The 18,831-nt window shown below is 52.3% G+C and overlaps 1 protein-coding gene across 4 annotated transcripts in view; it reads left to right on the forward strand.

Annotated features, from left to right (window-relative positions):
* Positions 1-18,831, forward strand: part of LOC140385213 (regulator of G-protein signaling 22-like) — a 198,201-nt gene that overhangs the window by 148,174 nt on the left and 31,196 nt on the right. For all 4 annotated transcript variants that reach the window (XM_072467116.1, XM_072467118.1, XM_072467117.1 and 1 more), the window contains exons 20-22: positions 1,768-1,836; positions 15,161-15,322; positions 16,194-16,373. In XM_072467116.1, the coding sequence (XP_072323217.1) occupies positions 1,768-1,836; positions 15,161-15,322; positions 16,194-16,373 (411 nt within the window). The remainder of the gene's footprint in view (positions 1-1,767; positions 1,837-15,160; positions 15,323-16,193; positions 16,374-18,831) is intronic.

An 18,831-nucleotide genomic window follows, 5' to 3' on the forward strand; every position in this document is an offset into this window, starting at 1 on the left:
CCCTCAGTTTGTGTCCAGCTTCTCGGCCTGAACAAAGGCCCACGCCTCCTCCGGGGACTCAAAATAATGGTGCTGGTCCTTGTAGGTGACCCACAGACGCGCCGGCTGCAACATGCCAAACTTCACCCCCTTCCTGTGCAGCACCGCCTTCGCCCGGTTGTACCCGGCCCTCTTCTTCGCCACCTCCGTGCTCCAGTCCTGATATATTCGAACCTCCGCGTTCTCCCACCTGCTGCTCCTCTCTTTCTTGGCCCACCCGAGTACGCACTCCCGATCAGCGAACTGATGAAACCGCACCAGCAACGCCCGTGGCGGCTCGTTGCCCTTGAGCCTCCTCGTCAGCACTGTATGGGCCCCTTCCAGCTCCAGGGGCCCCTGGAAGGACCCCACTCCCATCAGCGAGTTTAACATGGTGACACATAGGCCCCCACGTCCGACCCCTCCAGCCCCTCCGGGAGGCCCAGGATCCGCAGATCCTTCCGGCTCGACCGATTCTCCATCTCGAACCGTTTGCCATTTCTTGTGGAGCGCCTCATGCGCCTCCACCTTTACCACTAGGCCCAAGATCTCGACCTCGTTATCTGAGACCATTTGTCGGATCTCGCGGATCGCCACCCCCTGGGCCGTCTGGGCCACCAGCAGCTTATCAATAGAAGCCTTCATCGGCTCCAGCAGGTCCGCCTTGAGCTCCCTGAAGCAGCGCTGGATAACCTCCTGCTGCTCCTGCGCCCACTGCATCCACGCTGCCTGGTCCCCGCCCGCCGCCATCTTGCTCTTCTTCCCTCACACTTTCTTTGGCTTCACCACCACTTTTTTAGTTGCCCCGCTCCTGGTCCAAGCCATACACTGTCGGGGGAATGTTGCAGTCTTCTTCCCACACCGGGAAATGTCGAAAAAATGCCATTGGGGGCCCTGAAAAGAGCCCAAAAGTCCGTTCCAAGCGGGAGCTGCTGAACGTGCAGCTTAGCTCCGCATAGCCGCAACCGGAAGTCCAAAATTGGGAAAGATGTAACATGGGCTGCTGATTTGTTATCAACCACTTTGCAATACTACACAATGTCAAATTCAACTCTTGCCGAAGCCTTGGCACTGTTATAAGCATAAAGGGTACCTTCTTACAAATGTTCTTGTTTGGTGCGAAATTTACGTATTCACTGAGATGGGGCGCATTAGTACAGAGATTGGAACATTATTAGTTTTCCCATCAACTATCGGCATTTAATACTCATGGATTGGGAAGAACGCAGTTAAGTGCAGAGTAAAGCTGCCCGAGAATGTGCCATGACCTCAACCTCTGAAGAGCATTTCTTTCTGAACCAGTGTGATATTTCCACTTCTGGAAGCAGCTATCCTAATATGCATTTGAGTAAGATGTCCAAATAATGTGCAACCATGTGTGGTACAGACTCCCCATGGAACAGTATGAACCTAATTTTAATATCATTGCAGCTGTAGTCTTAGAAATATCTTTTGTAAGTATTGCCCTATGTGGAATCACATGACACAGGAGGCCATTCAACCCATTGTGCTTATGTCAGCTCTTTGAGAAAGCTATCTTAATTAATTCCACTCCCCTGCTCTGTCGCCATAACATTGCATTTTTTTTTCTTTTCAAGTATGTATCAAATTTCCTTTTGCACATTTGAAATTTGTGTCAAAAACACGAGGTGAAATACATTGAGATGTTGAGAGAATGTATTTGACCTTTTGGGGGAATCTCTTTGTAATTTGATCCTGAAGTTTTATTCGTTGGTTTCTGCTCTCCAGATAAAATTGCAAGAAGTGGTGGAGGACCAGATGCTACACAAGAGCAGGAAGAAGCGAGATGTAATGAAGGTGAGAATCCGCATCACAAATGCAACACAACTCAGTCATTATTATTATCTGTGTTGTCATTTTTTTAGAATTGTGAGAATTTGAGATAGCTTGAAATCCACTCAGGTGGATAAATCTTTGTTCTGTAAAGTAAGATGTCTCTTCTCAGGGAAAACAATGATTGACATTGGATACGGAAAATGTATGAGCATACAACATTGAGAGGCAGGAAAAGGCCAGCTTTGCCACTAAGCCCCCTCACTTCAAAATTCTATGTATATATTAATATACGGTTAAACTATTTCAATACTTGATTAATGTGGGTCAAAATGGAGAGATATTGGGCGCTATTCTCCCCCCCCCCCACTCCTTCCGCGCACGGCCCCAGAACACCGGCCCCATGTTGGTGAGTGGCCAGTGTGCGTAAGACGTTCCCCGCGCATGCGCGGGTTGGCGCGGCGCCCATTTGGCACCGCGTAAGGACGCTGGAGCGGTGTGAACCGCTCCAGCGCCATGCTGGCCCCCTGTGGGGCCAGAATAGGGCGTGTCCGGGCCCTGTTCGCGCTGTCGTGAAACGTGACGGCATTCACAACGGCGCGAACACTTGGCCTACATATCAGAGTATCGCCCCCATTTTTTTTAGTTTGTGATGAAGGAAATCAAAAAGAGGGATTTCAACTTGGATTTGGGCAGGGGCTGCAATTCTAAAAAAAGGCAAGACTGTCAGAACAAAGAACAATACAGCACACGAACGGGCCCTTCTTTTGGCCCTCCAAGCCTGTACTGGCCATGATACCAGCCTTTGCCAAAACCCTCAGCACTTCCTCGTGCTACATCCCTCTATACCCATCCTATTCATGTGTTTGTCAAGATGCCTTTTGTACGCCGTTAATGTATCTGCTTCCACAACCTCCCCTGGCACGTGTTCCAGCCACTCACCACCCTCTGTGTAGAAAACCTGCCTCGCACATCTCCTCTAAACTTTGCCCCACGGACCTTAAACCTATGTCCCCTGGTGCCTGCCCATGTACTCTATCCATGCCCCTCATAATCTTATAGCCCTCTATCAGGTCGCCCCATAACCTCCGTCTTTTTAATGAAAACAGTCCGAGTCTATTCAGCCTCTCCACATAGCTAACACCCTCCAGACCAGGCAGAAAGCCATCTCCAACTTGCCGACTTTCACATTTTGCTTCAACGTGTTAGACTGCGTGGGAGAGATTGTCAATTTTGATACATGAATTGCACAATTAGAGCAATATTGATGGGGGATTTGCAGTTAAACTGTGGGCCCATGGCTTTCCCAGGATCCCTGGAACTCACTGAAAGCAAGGTGAGATCACAGGGGCAGTTGAGGGTTCTGAATATATGAATAGGAAATATGCAAGTAAGCGTATGCTTGTGCGAAAGGATTTGTTCACAATGCCGTGCTTGTGCTAAGACGTTATTTGCAATCTTTGGAGGGTGTCATCTATACTCTGGTCTGTCAGATCAGCATGGGTGCCATGTACCCTGGGTTACTTTGGATTTCAGATTTGGACCAAGGTGACCAGCAGGAACAGTAACCGTCAGTGACCTGCAGGTCCACCGGGCAAAGGGGAGCAGCAGATTGGTGCAGCTTGCAGGACCGTACACCTTGGCACACTGGGCCTACAGGTAGAGGATAAGTTGTATCGACATGTTGGAAAACCAGTGCCTCAGGAGTCTCATGTAATTTGGTATCAGACATTTGCAGCCTGTTTGAAAGCGATGTGCTACCAAATAGACCTGGTGGCCATGGTTTACCAATGCCTGTCAAAGTTACTGCCGTAATCAATTGTTTTGCCAGGGTTCTGTGGCGACCTTTCCATGATCTCCTGGTTGGGGGGGCATACAATTGCATAAGACTGGTGGCTTGTTTGCTAAGCTGCCAATTCCGTTAGCTTTTCCTGCCATCCAGCCAGTCAGAAAGAACTGGTGCTCTGATTTGCAGCTCTGTCTGGCTTTCACACAGACGCAGGGCATCATTGACTTTATGCATGTTTAAGGCACGAATAGGTCACCCACAGTGTTCATAGTCAACAAGGGCTTCTACTCCGTCATTGTGCAACCATGTGGCAGTCAGATATTTAATTCTGTCACCAGATAATTGTGAGGCACCATTTCCCACGCCCAGGCACACAAACTCCGCTGCTCTCCGACGTCCTTCCTCTGCAACTGGAGGGCCACATCTGGTTCTCTGCCTCTCTCGTGTTCACAGAATTTACAGTGCAGAAGGGGGCCATTCAGCCCATCGAGTTTGCACCGGCCCTTGGAAAACCACCCTGCGTAAGCCCATGCCTCCACCCTTTCCCTATAACCAAGTAGCCCCACCTATTTTAGACAGTAAAGGGCAAATTAGCATGGCCAATCCACCTAACCAGCACATCTTTGGACTGTGGGAGGAAACCGGAGCACCCGGAGGAAACCCACGCAGGCACGGGGAGAACATGTAAACTCCACGCAGTCAGTCACCTGAAGCTGGAATTGAACCCGGGTTCCTGGAACTGTGAGGCAGCAGTGCTAACCACTGTGCCGCTGTGTGACCCTGTGCTCTTTTCTCCTGGAAGGAGGGAAAGAAGAGACCCATGAGTGAGAGCAGTAACAGGTGTTGGACAGATGAATGGAGAGCATTGTTTGAGAGTGACTATGAGGGAGAGTTGTGATATTGCTGAAAGTTGAGATGAGTGTCAATGAACATAGAACATACAAAGCAGAAGGAGGCCATTCGGCCCATCGAGTCTGCATCGACCCACTTAAACCCTCACTTCCACCCTATCCCCGTAACCCAACCCCTCCTAACCTTTTTGCTCACTAAGGGCAATTTTATCATGGCCAATCCACCTAACCTGCGCGTCTTTGGACTGTGGGAGAAAACCGGAGCGCCTGGAGGAAACCCATGCAGACAAGGGGAGAAGGTGCAGACTCCGCACAAACAGTGACCCAGGGGTGAATCAAACTTGGGACCCTGGTGCTGTGAAGCCACAGTGCTATCCACTTGTGCTACCCTGCTGCCCATGGTAGAGGAACAGATAGGGATGTGAGGAAACGCGCAGACAAAAGTGGATGGGTGCAGCTGCAAGGTAATTTGGTCCAATAAGCATGCGTTGGAGTAGGCTTGAGACGGTGGAGTGATATGCACATCAAGATTTAGGTGTATGCGCCATTGCTCAAATTTCTTCCTGTCCTGTTGAGGCTATTGAACCACGACCTGCATTGAACCCAGATTGTAGCATTCCCATTCCTGCTACTGACCTTGTGTGTCAACTCCAGCCATGCCTACTTGGTGCTGCCAGTCAGCTTCTTCCTCCTATTGCTAATGAGCAGTATCTCCCTTCGGAGTCTCCTAGCCACGAGCAGTAAATCTCGGAAGGTGTCGCTGAAGCAGGGAACAGCCTTTGACCGTCCACCATCCATTGAAACACTTTTCTCTCTCTCCTTCCCACCGCCAAATGCTTCAACTTGCATGTATGGAATGTTCCTTTCAGTCGTGGAGTCGAATCACATCATGTGAGCCAGTATCATACCCACTGATGCAAATCCATCAGGAAACCAGGAAGTCTTACGTTAATGAATTGGGTGTGTTGAGAAGCCACGGCAGTGCCCGCACCCACCCTTTCCCCCGCCCCGATGCCAGCACTTTTAAATCTAGCCCAAATGTTTTAGTTTAAAAATGAGTCTTGTCGTTTATTTTCTAAGTTAGACCTTCCTGGCTTCAAATGTAAGCGAGAAACTCAAAAAGAGCTTCTTCCAAACTTTGCTTGTGGGATAAAAGTACTGCGAGGACCAACATTTTTTGCACTCATTGGCACACAGGGAGGTGAGTAATAACATTTGAAAACTCGGCTCAGAAGTACTTCTAGGCGAGAGATACTGTTTGGGACTGATGATGGTCAGGTCTTCCCATGCCGCCAACCACGCCCCCCCATTCAAATGGTCATTGGATAGACATATGGATGATAAGGGAATAGTGTAGATGGGCTTTAGAGTGGTTTCACGGGTCGGCGCAACATCGAGGGCTGAAGGGCCTGTACTGCGCTGTAATGTTCTATGTTCTATTAGGGGTGTATTTGTGAAACGAAATGAAAATGAAATGAAATGAAATGAAAATCGCTCATTGTCACAAGTAGGCTTCAAATGAAGTTACTGTGAAAAGCCCCTAGTCGCCACAATTCCGGCGCCTGTTCGGGGAGGCTGTTACGGGAATTGAACCGTGCATTTGTTTTGCTGAGGACAGTTAAGAGTGCATTAAAATAGGTTAAGCTGTTTATTTCTTTATATTGAAGCAACCACAAAGAGGTTACGGCCCTGATATTAAAGTGGTAGATTGGGTAGGTAGTGATGCACTATCAATTACGACGTGACGAGGGTAGAGAGTAATCAAGGCTTTATTAAGCAGAGATGTGGAGCCTGCCGCAGCTGCTGCCGAAATAGCTGCAGCTCGGAGAGCCCACACATTTATACTCCGCCTACTGGGTGGAGCCAGCAGGCAGGGATCTACCCCCTTACCTGTAGTACAGGGGCCTTACCGTAATACCCTCGTATGCAGTATATACAATACAACAGTGGTGACTACCACATTCACCCCCCGTTAAAAAAGAGTCCAGCAGGGGTGGTGAAAAATTGTTTACATACAGGTTGTTTAAAATTTAAGGAAGAGGTTACAAATTTAGACGATCGGGCGCCTTGATCCATCGTTGCGAGTGCCGCAGTTCTGGTGGCGATCCAGGCGTCGGTTCGGTCGTCGGTGACTCCGGGAGTGTGTCGACCTCATCTTCATCCCCAGGTGGGACCAAGGGGAGGACGGATCGTCCTGGAGCGGGGCTGTGGTGGGGTGCACAGGGGGGAGGGAGGGTGGCACCGGGGCAGGGGGGGTGGGGTGTCTGGGACCCAGCTGGCGGCAGGTCCCTAAGGGAGACTGTGTCATGGCGGCCGTCGGGGTTCGCTACGTAAGCGTACTGCAGGTTCGCGTGGAGTAGCTGTACCCTCTCAACCAACGGGTCCGCCTTGTGGAGCCGCATGTGCTTGCGGAGGAGAATGGGTCCTGGAGCTGCCAGCCATGTTGGGAGCGAAACCCCAGAGGTGGACTTCCTGGGGAAGGCAAAGAGACGCTTATGGGGAGTTTCGTTAGTCACAGTGTACAGGAGCGACCGAATGGTTGTCGGGGAGGACCTCCTGCCAGCGGGAGGCCGGGAGATTTCTGGACCATAAGGCCAGCTGGACGGCCTTCCAGACCGTCCTGTTCTCCCGCTCCACCTGCCCGTTTCCCCGGGGTTGTAGCTGGTCGTCCTGCCCAAGGCAATGCCCCTGTTGAGGAGGTACTGGCGCAGCTCATCGCTCATGAATGAGGATCCCCTGTCACTGTGGACTTAGGCGGGGAAACCGAACCGAGCGAAGGTGGTGTTGAGGGCTTTGATGACGGTGGCAGACGTCATATCGGGGCTTGGGATGGCGAAGGGGAATCTTGAATATTCGCCGACCACATTAAGAAAGTACGTGTTGCGGTCGGTGGAGGGGAGGGGCCCTTTGAAGTCCACGCTGAGGCATTCAAATGGGCGGGAGGCCTTCACCAGGCGCACATGGTCTGGCCAGTAGAAATGCGGTTTACACTCCGTGCAGACCTGGCAGTCTCTGGTGATAGCCCTGACTTCCTCGATGGAGTAGGGCAGATTGCGGGCCTTTATGAAGTGATAAAAGCGGGTGACCCCTGGGTGACAGAGATCGTCGTGCAGGGTCCGGAGTCGGTCCACTTATGCGCTGGCACATGTACCTCGGGATAGGGCATCGGGGGGCTCGTTGAGCTTACCGGGGAGATACAAAATCTCGTAATTGTAGGTGGAAAGCTCGATCCTCCACCTCAAGATCTTATCATTTTTGATCTTAACCCGCTGTGTGTTGTTAAACATGAAGGCAACCGACCGTTGGTCAGTGAGGAGAGTGAATCTCCTGCCAGCCAGGTAATCCTTCCAATGCCGCACAGCTTCAACGATAGCTTGGGCCTCCTTTTCGACAGAGGAGTGCTGAATTTCAGAGGCATGGAGGGTGCGGGAAAAGAATGCCATGGGCCTGCCTGCCTGGTTGAGGGTGGCGGCCAGAGCGACGTCTGTTGCATCACTCTCGACTTGGAAGGGGAGCGTCTCGTCAACCACGTGCATCGCGGCCATGGCGATGTCGGCCTTGATACGGTTGAAGGCCTGGTGAGCCTCTGGCCGTCAGGGGAAAAACTGTGGAGTGGATGAGTGGGCGGGCCTTGTCCGCATAGTTAGGGACCCACTGGGTGTACATAGAACATAGAACGATACAGCGCAGTACAGGCCCTTCGGCCCACGATGTTGCACCGAAACAAAAGCCATCTAACCTACACTATGCCATTATCATCCATATGCTTATCCAATAAACTTTTAAATGCCCTCAATGGTGGCGAGTTCACTACTGTTGCAGGTAGGGCATTCCACAGCCTCACCACTCTTTGCGTAAAGAACCTACCTCTGACCTCTGTCCTATATCTATTACCCCTTAGTTTAAAGCTATGTCTCCTCGTGCCAGCCATTTCCATCCGCGGGAGAAGGCTCTCACTGTCCACCCTATCTAACCCCCTGATCATTTTGTATGCCTCTATTAAGTCTTCTCTTAACCTTCTTCTCTCCATCGAAAACAACCTCAAGTCTATCAGCCTTTCCTCATAAGATTTTCCCTCCATACCAGGCAACATCCTGGTAAATCTCCTCTGCACCCGCTCCAAAGCCTCCACGTCCTTCCTATAATGCGGTGACCAGAACTGTACGCAATACTCCAAATGCGGCCGTACCAGAGTTTTGTACAGCTGCAACATGACCTCATGACTCCGGAACTGAATCCCTCTGCCAATAAAGGCCAACACTCCATAGGCCTTCTTCACAACCCTATCAACCTGGGTGGCAACTTTCAGGGATCTATGTACATGGACACCTAGATCCCTCTGCTCATCCACACTTCCAAGAACTTTACCATTAGCCAAATATTCCACATTCCTGTTATTCCTTCCAAAGTGAATTTCCAAAGTGTAGTACAAGAAGAACCCCAGGCATCGTTTGAGGACCTTGGGGCAGTGGGGAAGGGAGAGTTCCATGAGGGGGCGCATGCGATCGGGGTCGGACCCTAGAACTCCGTTCTGAACCACATAGCCGAGGATGGCTAATCGGTTCGTGCTGAACACGCACTTCTCTTTGTTGTAGGTTAGGTTGAGGAGTTTGGCGGTGTGGAGGAATTTGGAAAGGTTAGCGTTGTGGTCCTGCTGGTCGTGGCCGCAGATAGTGACGTTATCCAGGTACGGGAAAGTGGCCCGCAGTCCGTACCAGTCAACCATTCGGTCCATCTCACGTTGGAAGACCGAGACCCCGTTAGTGACGCCGAAGGGAACCGTAAGGAAGTGGTAAAGGCGGCCGTCCGCTTCAAACGCGGTGTACTGGCGGTCCACCTTGCGAATGGGAAGCTGGTGGTAGGCAGATTTCAGGTCCACTGTCAAGAAGACCCGGTACTGTGCAATCTGATTGACCATATCAGAAATGTGTGGGAGGGGGTACGCGTCGAGCTGCGTGTACCGATTGATGGTCTGACTGTAGTCAACGACCATCCTGTTTTTCTCCCCAGTTTTCACCACTACCACTTGGGCTCTCCAGCGCTGTTGCTGGCGTTGATAATACCTTCCCGCAGCAGCCGCTGGACCTCAGACCTGATGAAGGTCCTGTCCTGGGCATTGTACCGTCTGCTCCTGGTGGCGACGGGTTTGCAATCCGGGGTGAGGTTCGCAAACAGGGAAGGTGGGTCGACCTTAAGGGTCATGAGGCCACATACAGTAAGGGGTGGTAGGGGCTGGAGGTTGCACTGGAAGTCCAGGCCGAGTAGCAAGGCAGCGCAGAGGTTGGGGAGGACGTAGAGCCGGAAGCTGCTGAACTCTACGCCCTGGATGATGATGGTGGCGATGCAGTACCCCCAGATCGCCACGGAGTGGGATCCGGAGGCCAGGGAGATTCTCTGGTTGATGGGGTGTACCGTGAGGGAGCAGCGCCTTTCCGTATCAGGTGGATGAAGCTCGCAGTGCTCCCGGAGTCCAGAAATATCTTGTGCCCGTCGACCTTCACTGTCGTCGACACGGTCGCGAGGTTGTGCGGTCGGGACTAGTCGTTCGTGATGGAGGCCAGACGTGGCTGGTCGGCGGCGGTTGCAGGCGATGAGCGGCCTGATGAGGTGCCCGATGAACAGGGGTCCTGAGGCGGGGTAGATGGTGGCGCCCATGGGCCGCCCGTGTTGTGAGGCAAGCAAGATGGCGACGCCCACGGGCCACATGTGGTCTGAGGCAAGGAAGATGGCGGCGCCCGTGGGTCGAACATGGGGGGTGCCGGAATAATAGCAGCGACTGAGTGTACCTGGCACACAGCAGCGAAATGTCCTTTCTTCCCGCAGGCCTTGCAGAGCGCACTCCGTGCCAGGCGGCGTTGTCGCTGGTGTTTTGTCTGTCTGCAGAAGTAGCACTTGGGTCCCCCGGGGTTGGTTGGCTGCTGCGCAGCGCAGGCCTGGGGAGGTCGCTGATGCGGTCCACAGTGGGGTGTTCGCTGGCGGGGTCCACGATGCCCAGGAGGGGTGGGCCGTGCGGTTGGGGGCATACGCCTGTATATGGTGTGAGGCAACTGTGAGCGAGAGCGCTAGTTTCTTGGTCGCCGCGAGGTCGAGGGTAGCCCCTTCGAAGAGGCGCAAGCGGATGTAGGCCGACCCTATGCCTGTAACAAACGCATCTCTAAGTAGCAGGTCAGATGTTCAGCGGCCGAAAGGGCCTGGCAATCGCAGTCTCTCACCAGGGCGAACGGGGCACGCAAGAAATCTTCCACAGACTCACCGGGGAGTTGATGCCGCGTGGACAGGAGGAGTCTGGCGTAGATTTTGTTGGTCTGCTGAGCGTAGTTCTCCTTCAGTAGCGCCATGGCCTCAGAGTAGGTCGGCGCGTCCTGGATGAGGGGAAAGATATCGGAGCTCAGCCGCCTGTGAAGGATCTGGAGCTTCTGTGCCTCTGAGGGTGGGTTTGTCGCAGATCCGATGTATGTTTCAAAGCAAGCTCGCCAATGTGCGAAGGCCGACGTGGAGCTGTCTGCTTGAGGGTGCAGCTGCAGGCGGTCCGGCTTGATGCGGAGATCCATCGCTGTAAAATCTCTGCTTAATAAATTGATGCACTATCAATTACGACGAGATGAGAGTAGAGAGTAATCGAGGCATTATTACGCAGAGATGTGGAGCCTCCGGGGGTGATACATGAGGACCAGACGGGATTTGTAAAGGGCAGGCAATTAAATACAAATGTGCGACGGCTCTTAAACGTGATAATGATGCCATCGGAGGAGGGAGAGGCGGAGATAGTGGCAGCCATGGACGCGGAAAAGGCCTTTGACCGAGTTGAGTGGGAGTACCTCTGGGAGGTGTTGCGTAGGTTTGGGTTCGGGGGAGGGTTTATTAGTTGGGTTAAGCTCCTTTACAGCGCCCCGGTGGCAAGTGTGGTGACGAACCGGCGGAGGTCGGAGTACTTTCGGCTGTACCGAGGAACGAGGCAGGGGTGCCCTTTGGTCCCCCCTGTTGTTTGCATTGGCGATCGAACCCTTGGCCATATCACTGAGGGAGTCTAATAAATGGAGGGGGGTGGTCCGCGGGGGGGAAGAGCATCGGGTGTCGCTATACTCGGACGACCTGCTGCTGTACGTGGCGGACCCGATGGAGGGGATGGTGGAAGTCATGCAGACTTTGAGGGAGTTTGGGGAGTTCTCGGGCTTTAAGCTCAATGTAGGGAAGAGTGAGCTTTTTGTACTACAGGCAGGGGACCAAGCAAGAGGGATAGGGGACCTACCGTTGAGGAGGGCGGAGGGGAGTTTTCGGTATCTAGGGATCCAGATAGCCAGGAGCTGGGGGGCCCTACACAAACAGAATCTGACGAGGTTGGTGGACCAAATGGAGGTGGACTTCAAAAGATGGGACATGTTGCCTCTCTCGTTGGCGGGTAGAGTGCAGTCGGTAAAAATGGTGGTCCTTCTGAGGTTTTTGTTTGTGTTCCAGTGCCTCCCCATCGTGATCACCAAAGGCTTTTTCAAGAGAGTAGGTAGGAGTATTATGGGGTTTGTGTGGGCGAATAAAACCCCGAGGGTAAGGAGAGGGTACTTGGAGCGCAGTAGGGACCGAGGAGGGCTGGCGCTGCCAAACCTAGGGAGCTACTACTGGGCAGCAAATGTGGCGATGATCCGTAAGTGGGTTATGGAGGGGGAGGGGGCAGCATGGAAGAGGATGGAGATGGCGTCCTGCAAAGGAATGAGCTTGGGGGCGCTGGTGACGGCGCCGTTGCCGCTCTCGCCATCAAAGTACACCACGAGCCAGGTGGTGGCTGCAACGTTAAGGATCTGGGGCCAGTGGAGACAGCATAGGGGTGCAGTGGGAGCCTTGGTGTGGTCCCCAATCAGGGGTAACCACCGGTTTGTCCCGGGGAAGATGGACGGGGGGTTCCAGGGCTGGCACCGGGCGGGGATTAGAAGAATGGGGGACCTGTTCATCGACGGGACATTTGCGAGCCTAGGGGCACTGGAGGAGAAGTTTGAGCTACCCCCGGGAAATGCATTCGGATATATGCAGGTGAGGGCTTTTGTGAGGCGACAGGTCAGGGAATTCCCGCTGCTCCCGACACAGGAAATTCAAGACAGGGTGATCTCGGGTGTATGGGTCGGGGAGGGCAATGTTTCGGCAATACACCAAGAGATGAAAGAAGAGGGGGAAGCGCTAGCAGAAGAGTTGAAGGGTAAATGGGAGGAGGAGTTGGGGGAGGAGATCGAGGAAGGTTTGTGGGCTGATGCCCTGGGTAGGGTCAATTCCTCCTCCTCATGTGCCAGGCTCAGCCTGATACAATTTAAGGTGGTCCACAGAGCGCATTTGACGGGGGCGAGGTTGAGTAGGTTCTTTGGGGGTAGAGGACAGATGTGGAAGGTGTTCAGGGAGTCCGGCGAACCATGTCCATAGGTTTTGGTCATGCCCGGCACTGGAGGGGTTCTGGAGAGGAGTGGTGGGAGCAATATCTCAGGTGGTGAAAGTCCGGGTCAAGCCAAGCTGGGGGCTAGCAATATTTGGAGTAGTGGACAAACCTCCCGGTAGGTGCAGGAGGCGAAAGAGGCCGGCATTCTGGCCTTTGCGTCCCCAGTAGCCCGGCGAAGGATCTTGCTAATGTGGAAGGAGGCGAAGCCCCCTAGCGTGGATGCCTGGACAAACGACATGGCTGGGTTCATAAAGTTGGAGAGGATTAAGTTCGCCTTGAGAGGGTCTGCGCAGGGGTTCTACAGGCGGTGGCAACCGTTCCTAGAATACCTCGCGGAGCGTTAGAGGAAGGTCGGTCAGCAGCAGCAACCCTTTGGGGGTGGGGGGGGGGGACGAGAGATTTTTTGAGGGGACGGACGAGTGGGGGATAACATGGAGGGTGGGGGAAACTGGCACGAACGGGCGAGAGCCAGTGTATAAAGCTCTGTAAATATATCATCTTACCATGTGTATATCTTGCTCAGGGCGATTTTGCATTATTTTGTTACGGGGGAAGGGGGTGTTTTATTGTTTGTAAGGGGGGGAAATTGTTTTGTTTTGTTAAAAAAACTTTAATAAATATGTATATATTTTAAAAAAAGAGATGTGGAGCCTCCCGCAGCTGCTGCCGAAATGGCTGCAGCTCGGAGAGCACACACATTTATACTCCGCCTACTGGGCGGAGCTAGCAGGCAGGGATCTACCCCCGTACCTGCAGTACCGGGGCCTTACCGTAATACCCTTGTATGCAGTATATACAATACAAGTGGTGACTACCACAGGTAGTTTGCAGTTAGGGAAACCTGGAAGAATAGGTTTCCCTAGTTTGTGTCAAGTTCAACAGAAGGAGCTGATTGACCATTTTGAAATCTGTCCCCCAGCCGCAGTCAGCCCAATTGGAGGTGAGTGGGGAGATGTGAGTGAGGGGTAGGGTAGGCCTGCAACGCCAGGCCACACAGCTGCAGATCAGAGAGGAGGGAGGGGAGGCAATCAGGGATCGTGGGATGACTCATGGGGTGATGCTGGGAATGGTTGGTAATTGGGGGTGGCATTAATGGGGGTGGGTTGAATGCCGGGGTGCTCCGGGACAGAAGATCATGAAAGGAAAGTGATTGGAGGGCTAAGAGGCAATTGTGGGGCGTGGAGGACATCGAAAGGGTATTGGATCGTGAAGTGGGCGGGGAGGGGCTCAATCTTTGGGGAGGTTAACAGTTTGAGGGCAGTGACCAGAGGGAAGGGCTCGGGGAAGCACTCCTGCTCCTCCTCGACCACAACAATGCTGGAAAAGCACTTACCTCTTCAATGCTGCAGTCCTTACCTCCCTTTAGCTGGCAAAGGCCTGGGAAACCCTTTGAGCCAGCATAAAAAGCTGGAGAAAGATAAAATCTGAGGCATGCACACCTCACTAAATTTTCTTCGAAGGGGCTGGAGCAGACTCTCTGAACCTAATGGCCTCTGTGGTATTATTCTATGATTCTATGAAATGAGCGATCTGCCTCCTGGGAACAGGTTGCTTGCCCGGCCACCCCATCCCACCTCCATGGGAAGTGAGCAAGTTTGATGCAGATTGGGTTGAGGTTTGAGTTTTCTTTTACATTTCGACATCGCACCTCACCCATTTGGGGGAGTGGAGGGGAGGCGTTGTTAACATTTCCCACTATGTTTCACACTATGAATTGTCATTCCAATTTAGAAAGAAAAGAGATGGCATTAAATTTCCAAAACTTCAGAGCTCTTGGGCTTGATTCTCTTGCCGGCGGGATGCTCCGTTCTGCCGGCAGCCCGAGGGATTCCCGACACGCGAGGCTGCCCCACAATGGGAAACCCCATTGACCAGCTGGCGAAACGGAGAATCCCGACGGCGTGCCGAACCAGAAATGTGGAGAGGCAGGACGGAGAAAACCGGCCCCTTCTCTTGTTCATTTTGTGGAGTTACGAAAATTGAAAATCTCCAGGCTGTGATTTCATTTCCTCCCACAAGTCCCGAAAGACATGCTGTTAGGTGAATTGGACATTCTAAATTCTCCCTCAGTGTACCCGAACAGGCGCCGGAATGTGGTGACGAGGGGATTTTCACAGTAACTTCATTGCAGTGTTAATGTAAGCCTACTTGCGACATTAATAAAGATCACGAGAAAGCTGCAGAAGTTGGAAACACGAGCAGCACAATTTTCGCAATACTTCTTATTCTCTTCTAATGGCTTGTGGAAATGCAGATGATGTAAGTAATTGCGAGCACTTTTGTTTCCAACAGCATATGGATAATAAATGGACTGCCTCATCAAAAGAAATCATTGCATTCCGTAAAGCTTTGCTAAATCCAGTAACAGCTCTCCTATTTCGGAAGTATGTGACATCGAAGGGACAACTGATGGAGAATAATGTGCTCTTTTGGCTTGAGGTTCAAAAATACAAGGTAAATAAAGTACAGGATAATTGAGTCTAATCAAAAAATGTAAGTAATGATTCAAAGCTACTTTCAAATGACTCAAATGTTTAAGGTATATCACGTTATCTAAACAAAGAATGCCGTTGATGAAATGATTTGTGTTTGTGTGAATGGACAGAAATGTTATGCTCCCCGTAGGCAGGTTTGAAGGTTGGTGGTGGGGGTGGGGAGGGGGTCACTTAATTCCAATGGGTGGCCATCTTGCCATCTACCTTACCATCTCCGATCTGTTTGAAATTTTCCAGGGTTGGGGCATGTCAGGCAGCGCACCAGCCCTTGGGCCTACTGAAGTCCTTAAATGGCCAATTAGTGGCCCCTTAATGGCCTCACCCACTGCAGTCAGTGTTTTACCCACAGGGATTGAGGCCCATGCCAAGTGGGAAGCCAGGCAGTTTTAGTTGGACATGAGGTGGGAGGGACAAACCTCCTTCGCTTGACCTCAGCCCCTGCCCCCACCCTGTGCATGGATTCGCCTGGGCTCCTGGGTGTTGTGGAACTGGCTGAGGTTCCGGCAGTGACCACCGCTGCTGCTGTGACTGCCGAGCTCTCGGCCCTCAGATTGGCTGACAGCTCTTTAAGGCAGGACTTCCTCCCGCAAAGGTCTCGTCTTCGGGTAATTAATGCTTCTCCCGGCGTTAAACTGCTATGGAACAGCCGTCAGGATCGCAGTTGGGCTCCCCCACTGACCTTTTATCTGGTACGGGCAAGGACAATAGCATCCTGGAAAATGTAGCCCCATGAGTTTATGTGTGTGTATGTACATTCCTGTTTTTGTTATCTGTATCTGTTTGGTTCAGAAGAGAATAGACAGACCACTTTCCTGTGCTTTTTTCTTCAGGACTTGTGCCATTCCCATGCAAGTGAGGAAACCATTCAAAATAAGATCAGTGTTATCATCAATTGTTTTATCAATTCCAACATCCCACCAACTGTGCAGATTGACATCCCACCAGAATATGCACATACAATTATTAACCATCGAGAAGAGCAGGGTCCATATATCTTCAGAGAAGCACAGGTATACAAAGAAAAGAGTGTGGAGGAGCTCATTAAGGTGGCTAAGCGGCATCAATTATTACCCATGGAAGCTTGTGAGGGGAAGTCCATTTAGTATTTAGGTTGGTTGTATAATTTTTGTTCCATCCCCCAGCTCACGGAGGCCAGAACTTCAGCATGCCCAGCTTCTAAAAAAACAATCACGAGTGTTTGGGCACTGATGCTATTCAGTTCCCGATGGGAAATTACTTTACGTCTTCAATGTAGGTGAATCACATGAGAAAATAGGATACAATCTACATAGCCTTACAATGTGCTTAGAGCACACTCACAGGGGGCGCGATTCTCCGATCGCAGGACAGAGTGTCCGCGCCGTCGTGAACGCCGTCGCGGGCGCGGGCACTAGCGATTCTAGCACTAGCATGCGTGGTGGCTTTACGGAATGCGCCGGCCCCGACACAACATGGCGCGGGGGTTCTGGGGACGGACGCGCAACAAAGTAGGCCCGGGGGGGGGGGCGGAGAGGCCGGCCCGCGGATTGGTGGGCCCTGATCGCGGGCCAGACCCCATCGGAGGCACCCCCCCCCCCACAGGGGACAGAGCCCCCCCCCCACAGGCCGCCCCCCGACCCTTCACGCAGAGTTCCCGCCGGCAGCGACCAGGTGTGGACGGCACCGGCGGGGCTCTGCTTTTTCCACGCGGCCGCTCGGCCCATCCGGGCCAGAGAATCGTCGACCCGGCCTCGTACAGCGACCGGGGCCGCGCCAAACGCGCCGGTGCAAATGCCGCCGATTCTCCGCACCTCGGAGCATCGCGCGCCGCCGCCAGGGTGGCGTGGCACGGTTGTCCCGATTCTCCGCACCTCGGAGCATCGCGCGCCGCCGCCAGGGTGGCGTGGCACGGTTGTCCCGATTCTCCGGTGGCTTTTTCGTTTAATAGGTGTATACCAGTATTTATGCTCCACATGAACCTCCTACCCCACTTCCTCAACATATTCTTCTATCCGTTTCTCACCTATGTGTTTATCCAGCTTCCCCTTACGTGCACCTATGAAAGTCACTTTAGCTACTCCTTGTGGGAAGTACCACATTCTAACCATTCTCTGTGTAGAGAAGGTTCGCTTACATTTCTTATGGGGTTTATTAATGATGATCTTTTATCTTTGGAATCTAGTTATGGTATCGCCGTAAATGTTAATGGGCACGATTTACCGGCCTCGTCTTGCCGGGTGCGAAAATGAGTGGGCCGCTTAGACCGCGGGTGAGGCTGAAATCGGAAGCCATGCTGGGCGCCGTGTTTTCTGATCGAACCGGCCTGCTCCTGTTGGCGAGATCCGGATCCTGCCGCGGCGTGGCGAGAAACCAATAATCACCAATCACGCCCAGTCTCCATTCCATTAACGGGAAGGACCCCCTATCGAAAGGCCACCCATGATTCTAACCGCCTCCTCAGCGAGTGGTCACGCAGGAGACGTTCAGTACACCTATTTACAAATGTGGAGCCAGTGGAATGGCTGTTGTGGGAATCCAAGGAGGCACGGGGGAGGGGGGGCGGGTCAGTTGGGAGGGTGGGCCGACATCAGTAGGGTTCGCCCCTGATCCTTTGGGGAGGGGGTGTAATGCCCCCTGTGCTTTTCGATTCTAATCCAACACAAATGAACTTCTGTGCATTGATTGCTTTTTCATGGCTTTAGTAACCGGTGTTGCTCCTTTTAGTGATTTATGTATCTCTACGCCCTTAAATCCCTCTACTCCTGTAGCCTATTTAGACACTTATACTCTTCAAAAGGAGCACGCGGCCTCATTCTTCATACCGAATCATATCACCTCACACATATCTGCATGGAAGTTAATTTGTCAACAATATAAATATTCTGAAAAATAATTAATATTGTAGCACAGTTGTCACAATATTCTTCTGTATTAACTGTCCCACCTATTGTAGTGTTGCCTTTTTTATTCATTCATGGGATGTGAGCATTGCTGGCTGGGTCAGCATTTATTGTCCATGCCGAATTTCCCTTGAGTGGAGTGGCTTGCTAGGCCATATCAGAGTCAACCACATTGCCGTGGGTTTGGAGTCACATGTGGGCCAGACCAGGTGAGGATGGCAGCACGGTGGTTAGCACAATTGCTTCACAGCTCCAGGGTCCCAGATTCGATTCCAGCTTGGGTCACTGTCTGTGCGGAGTCTGCACATCCTCCCCGTGAGTGCGTGGGTTTCCTCCGGGTGCTCCGGTTTCCTCTCACAGTCCAAAGATGTGCAGGTTAGGTGGATTGGTCATGATAAATTGCCATTAGTGTCCAAAATTGCCCTTACTGTTGGGTCGGGTTACTGGGTTATGGGGATAGGGTGGAGGTGTGGGCTTGGGTAGGGTGCTCTTTCAAAGAGCCGGTGCAGACTCGATGGGCCGAATGGCCTCCTTCTGCACTGTAAATTCTATGATCCCCCCCCCCCCCCCACCAAGGACATTGGTGAGC

The sequence above is a fragment of the Scyliorhinus torazame genome, chromosome 11 (genome assembly GCF_047496885.1).
Source record: "Scyliorhinus torazame isolate Kashiwa2021f chromosome 11, sScyTor2.1, whole genome shotgun sequence".
Classification (NCBI taxonomy): domain Eukaryota; kingdom Metazoa; phylum Chordata; class Chondrichthyes; order Carcharhiniformes; family Scyliorhinidae; genus Scyliorhinus; species Scyliorhinus torazame.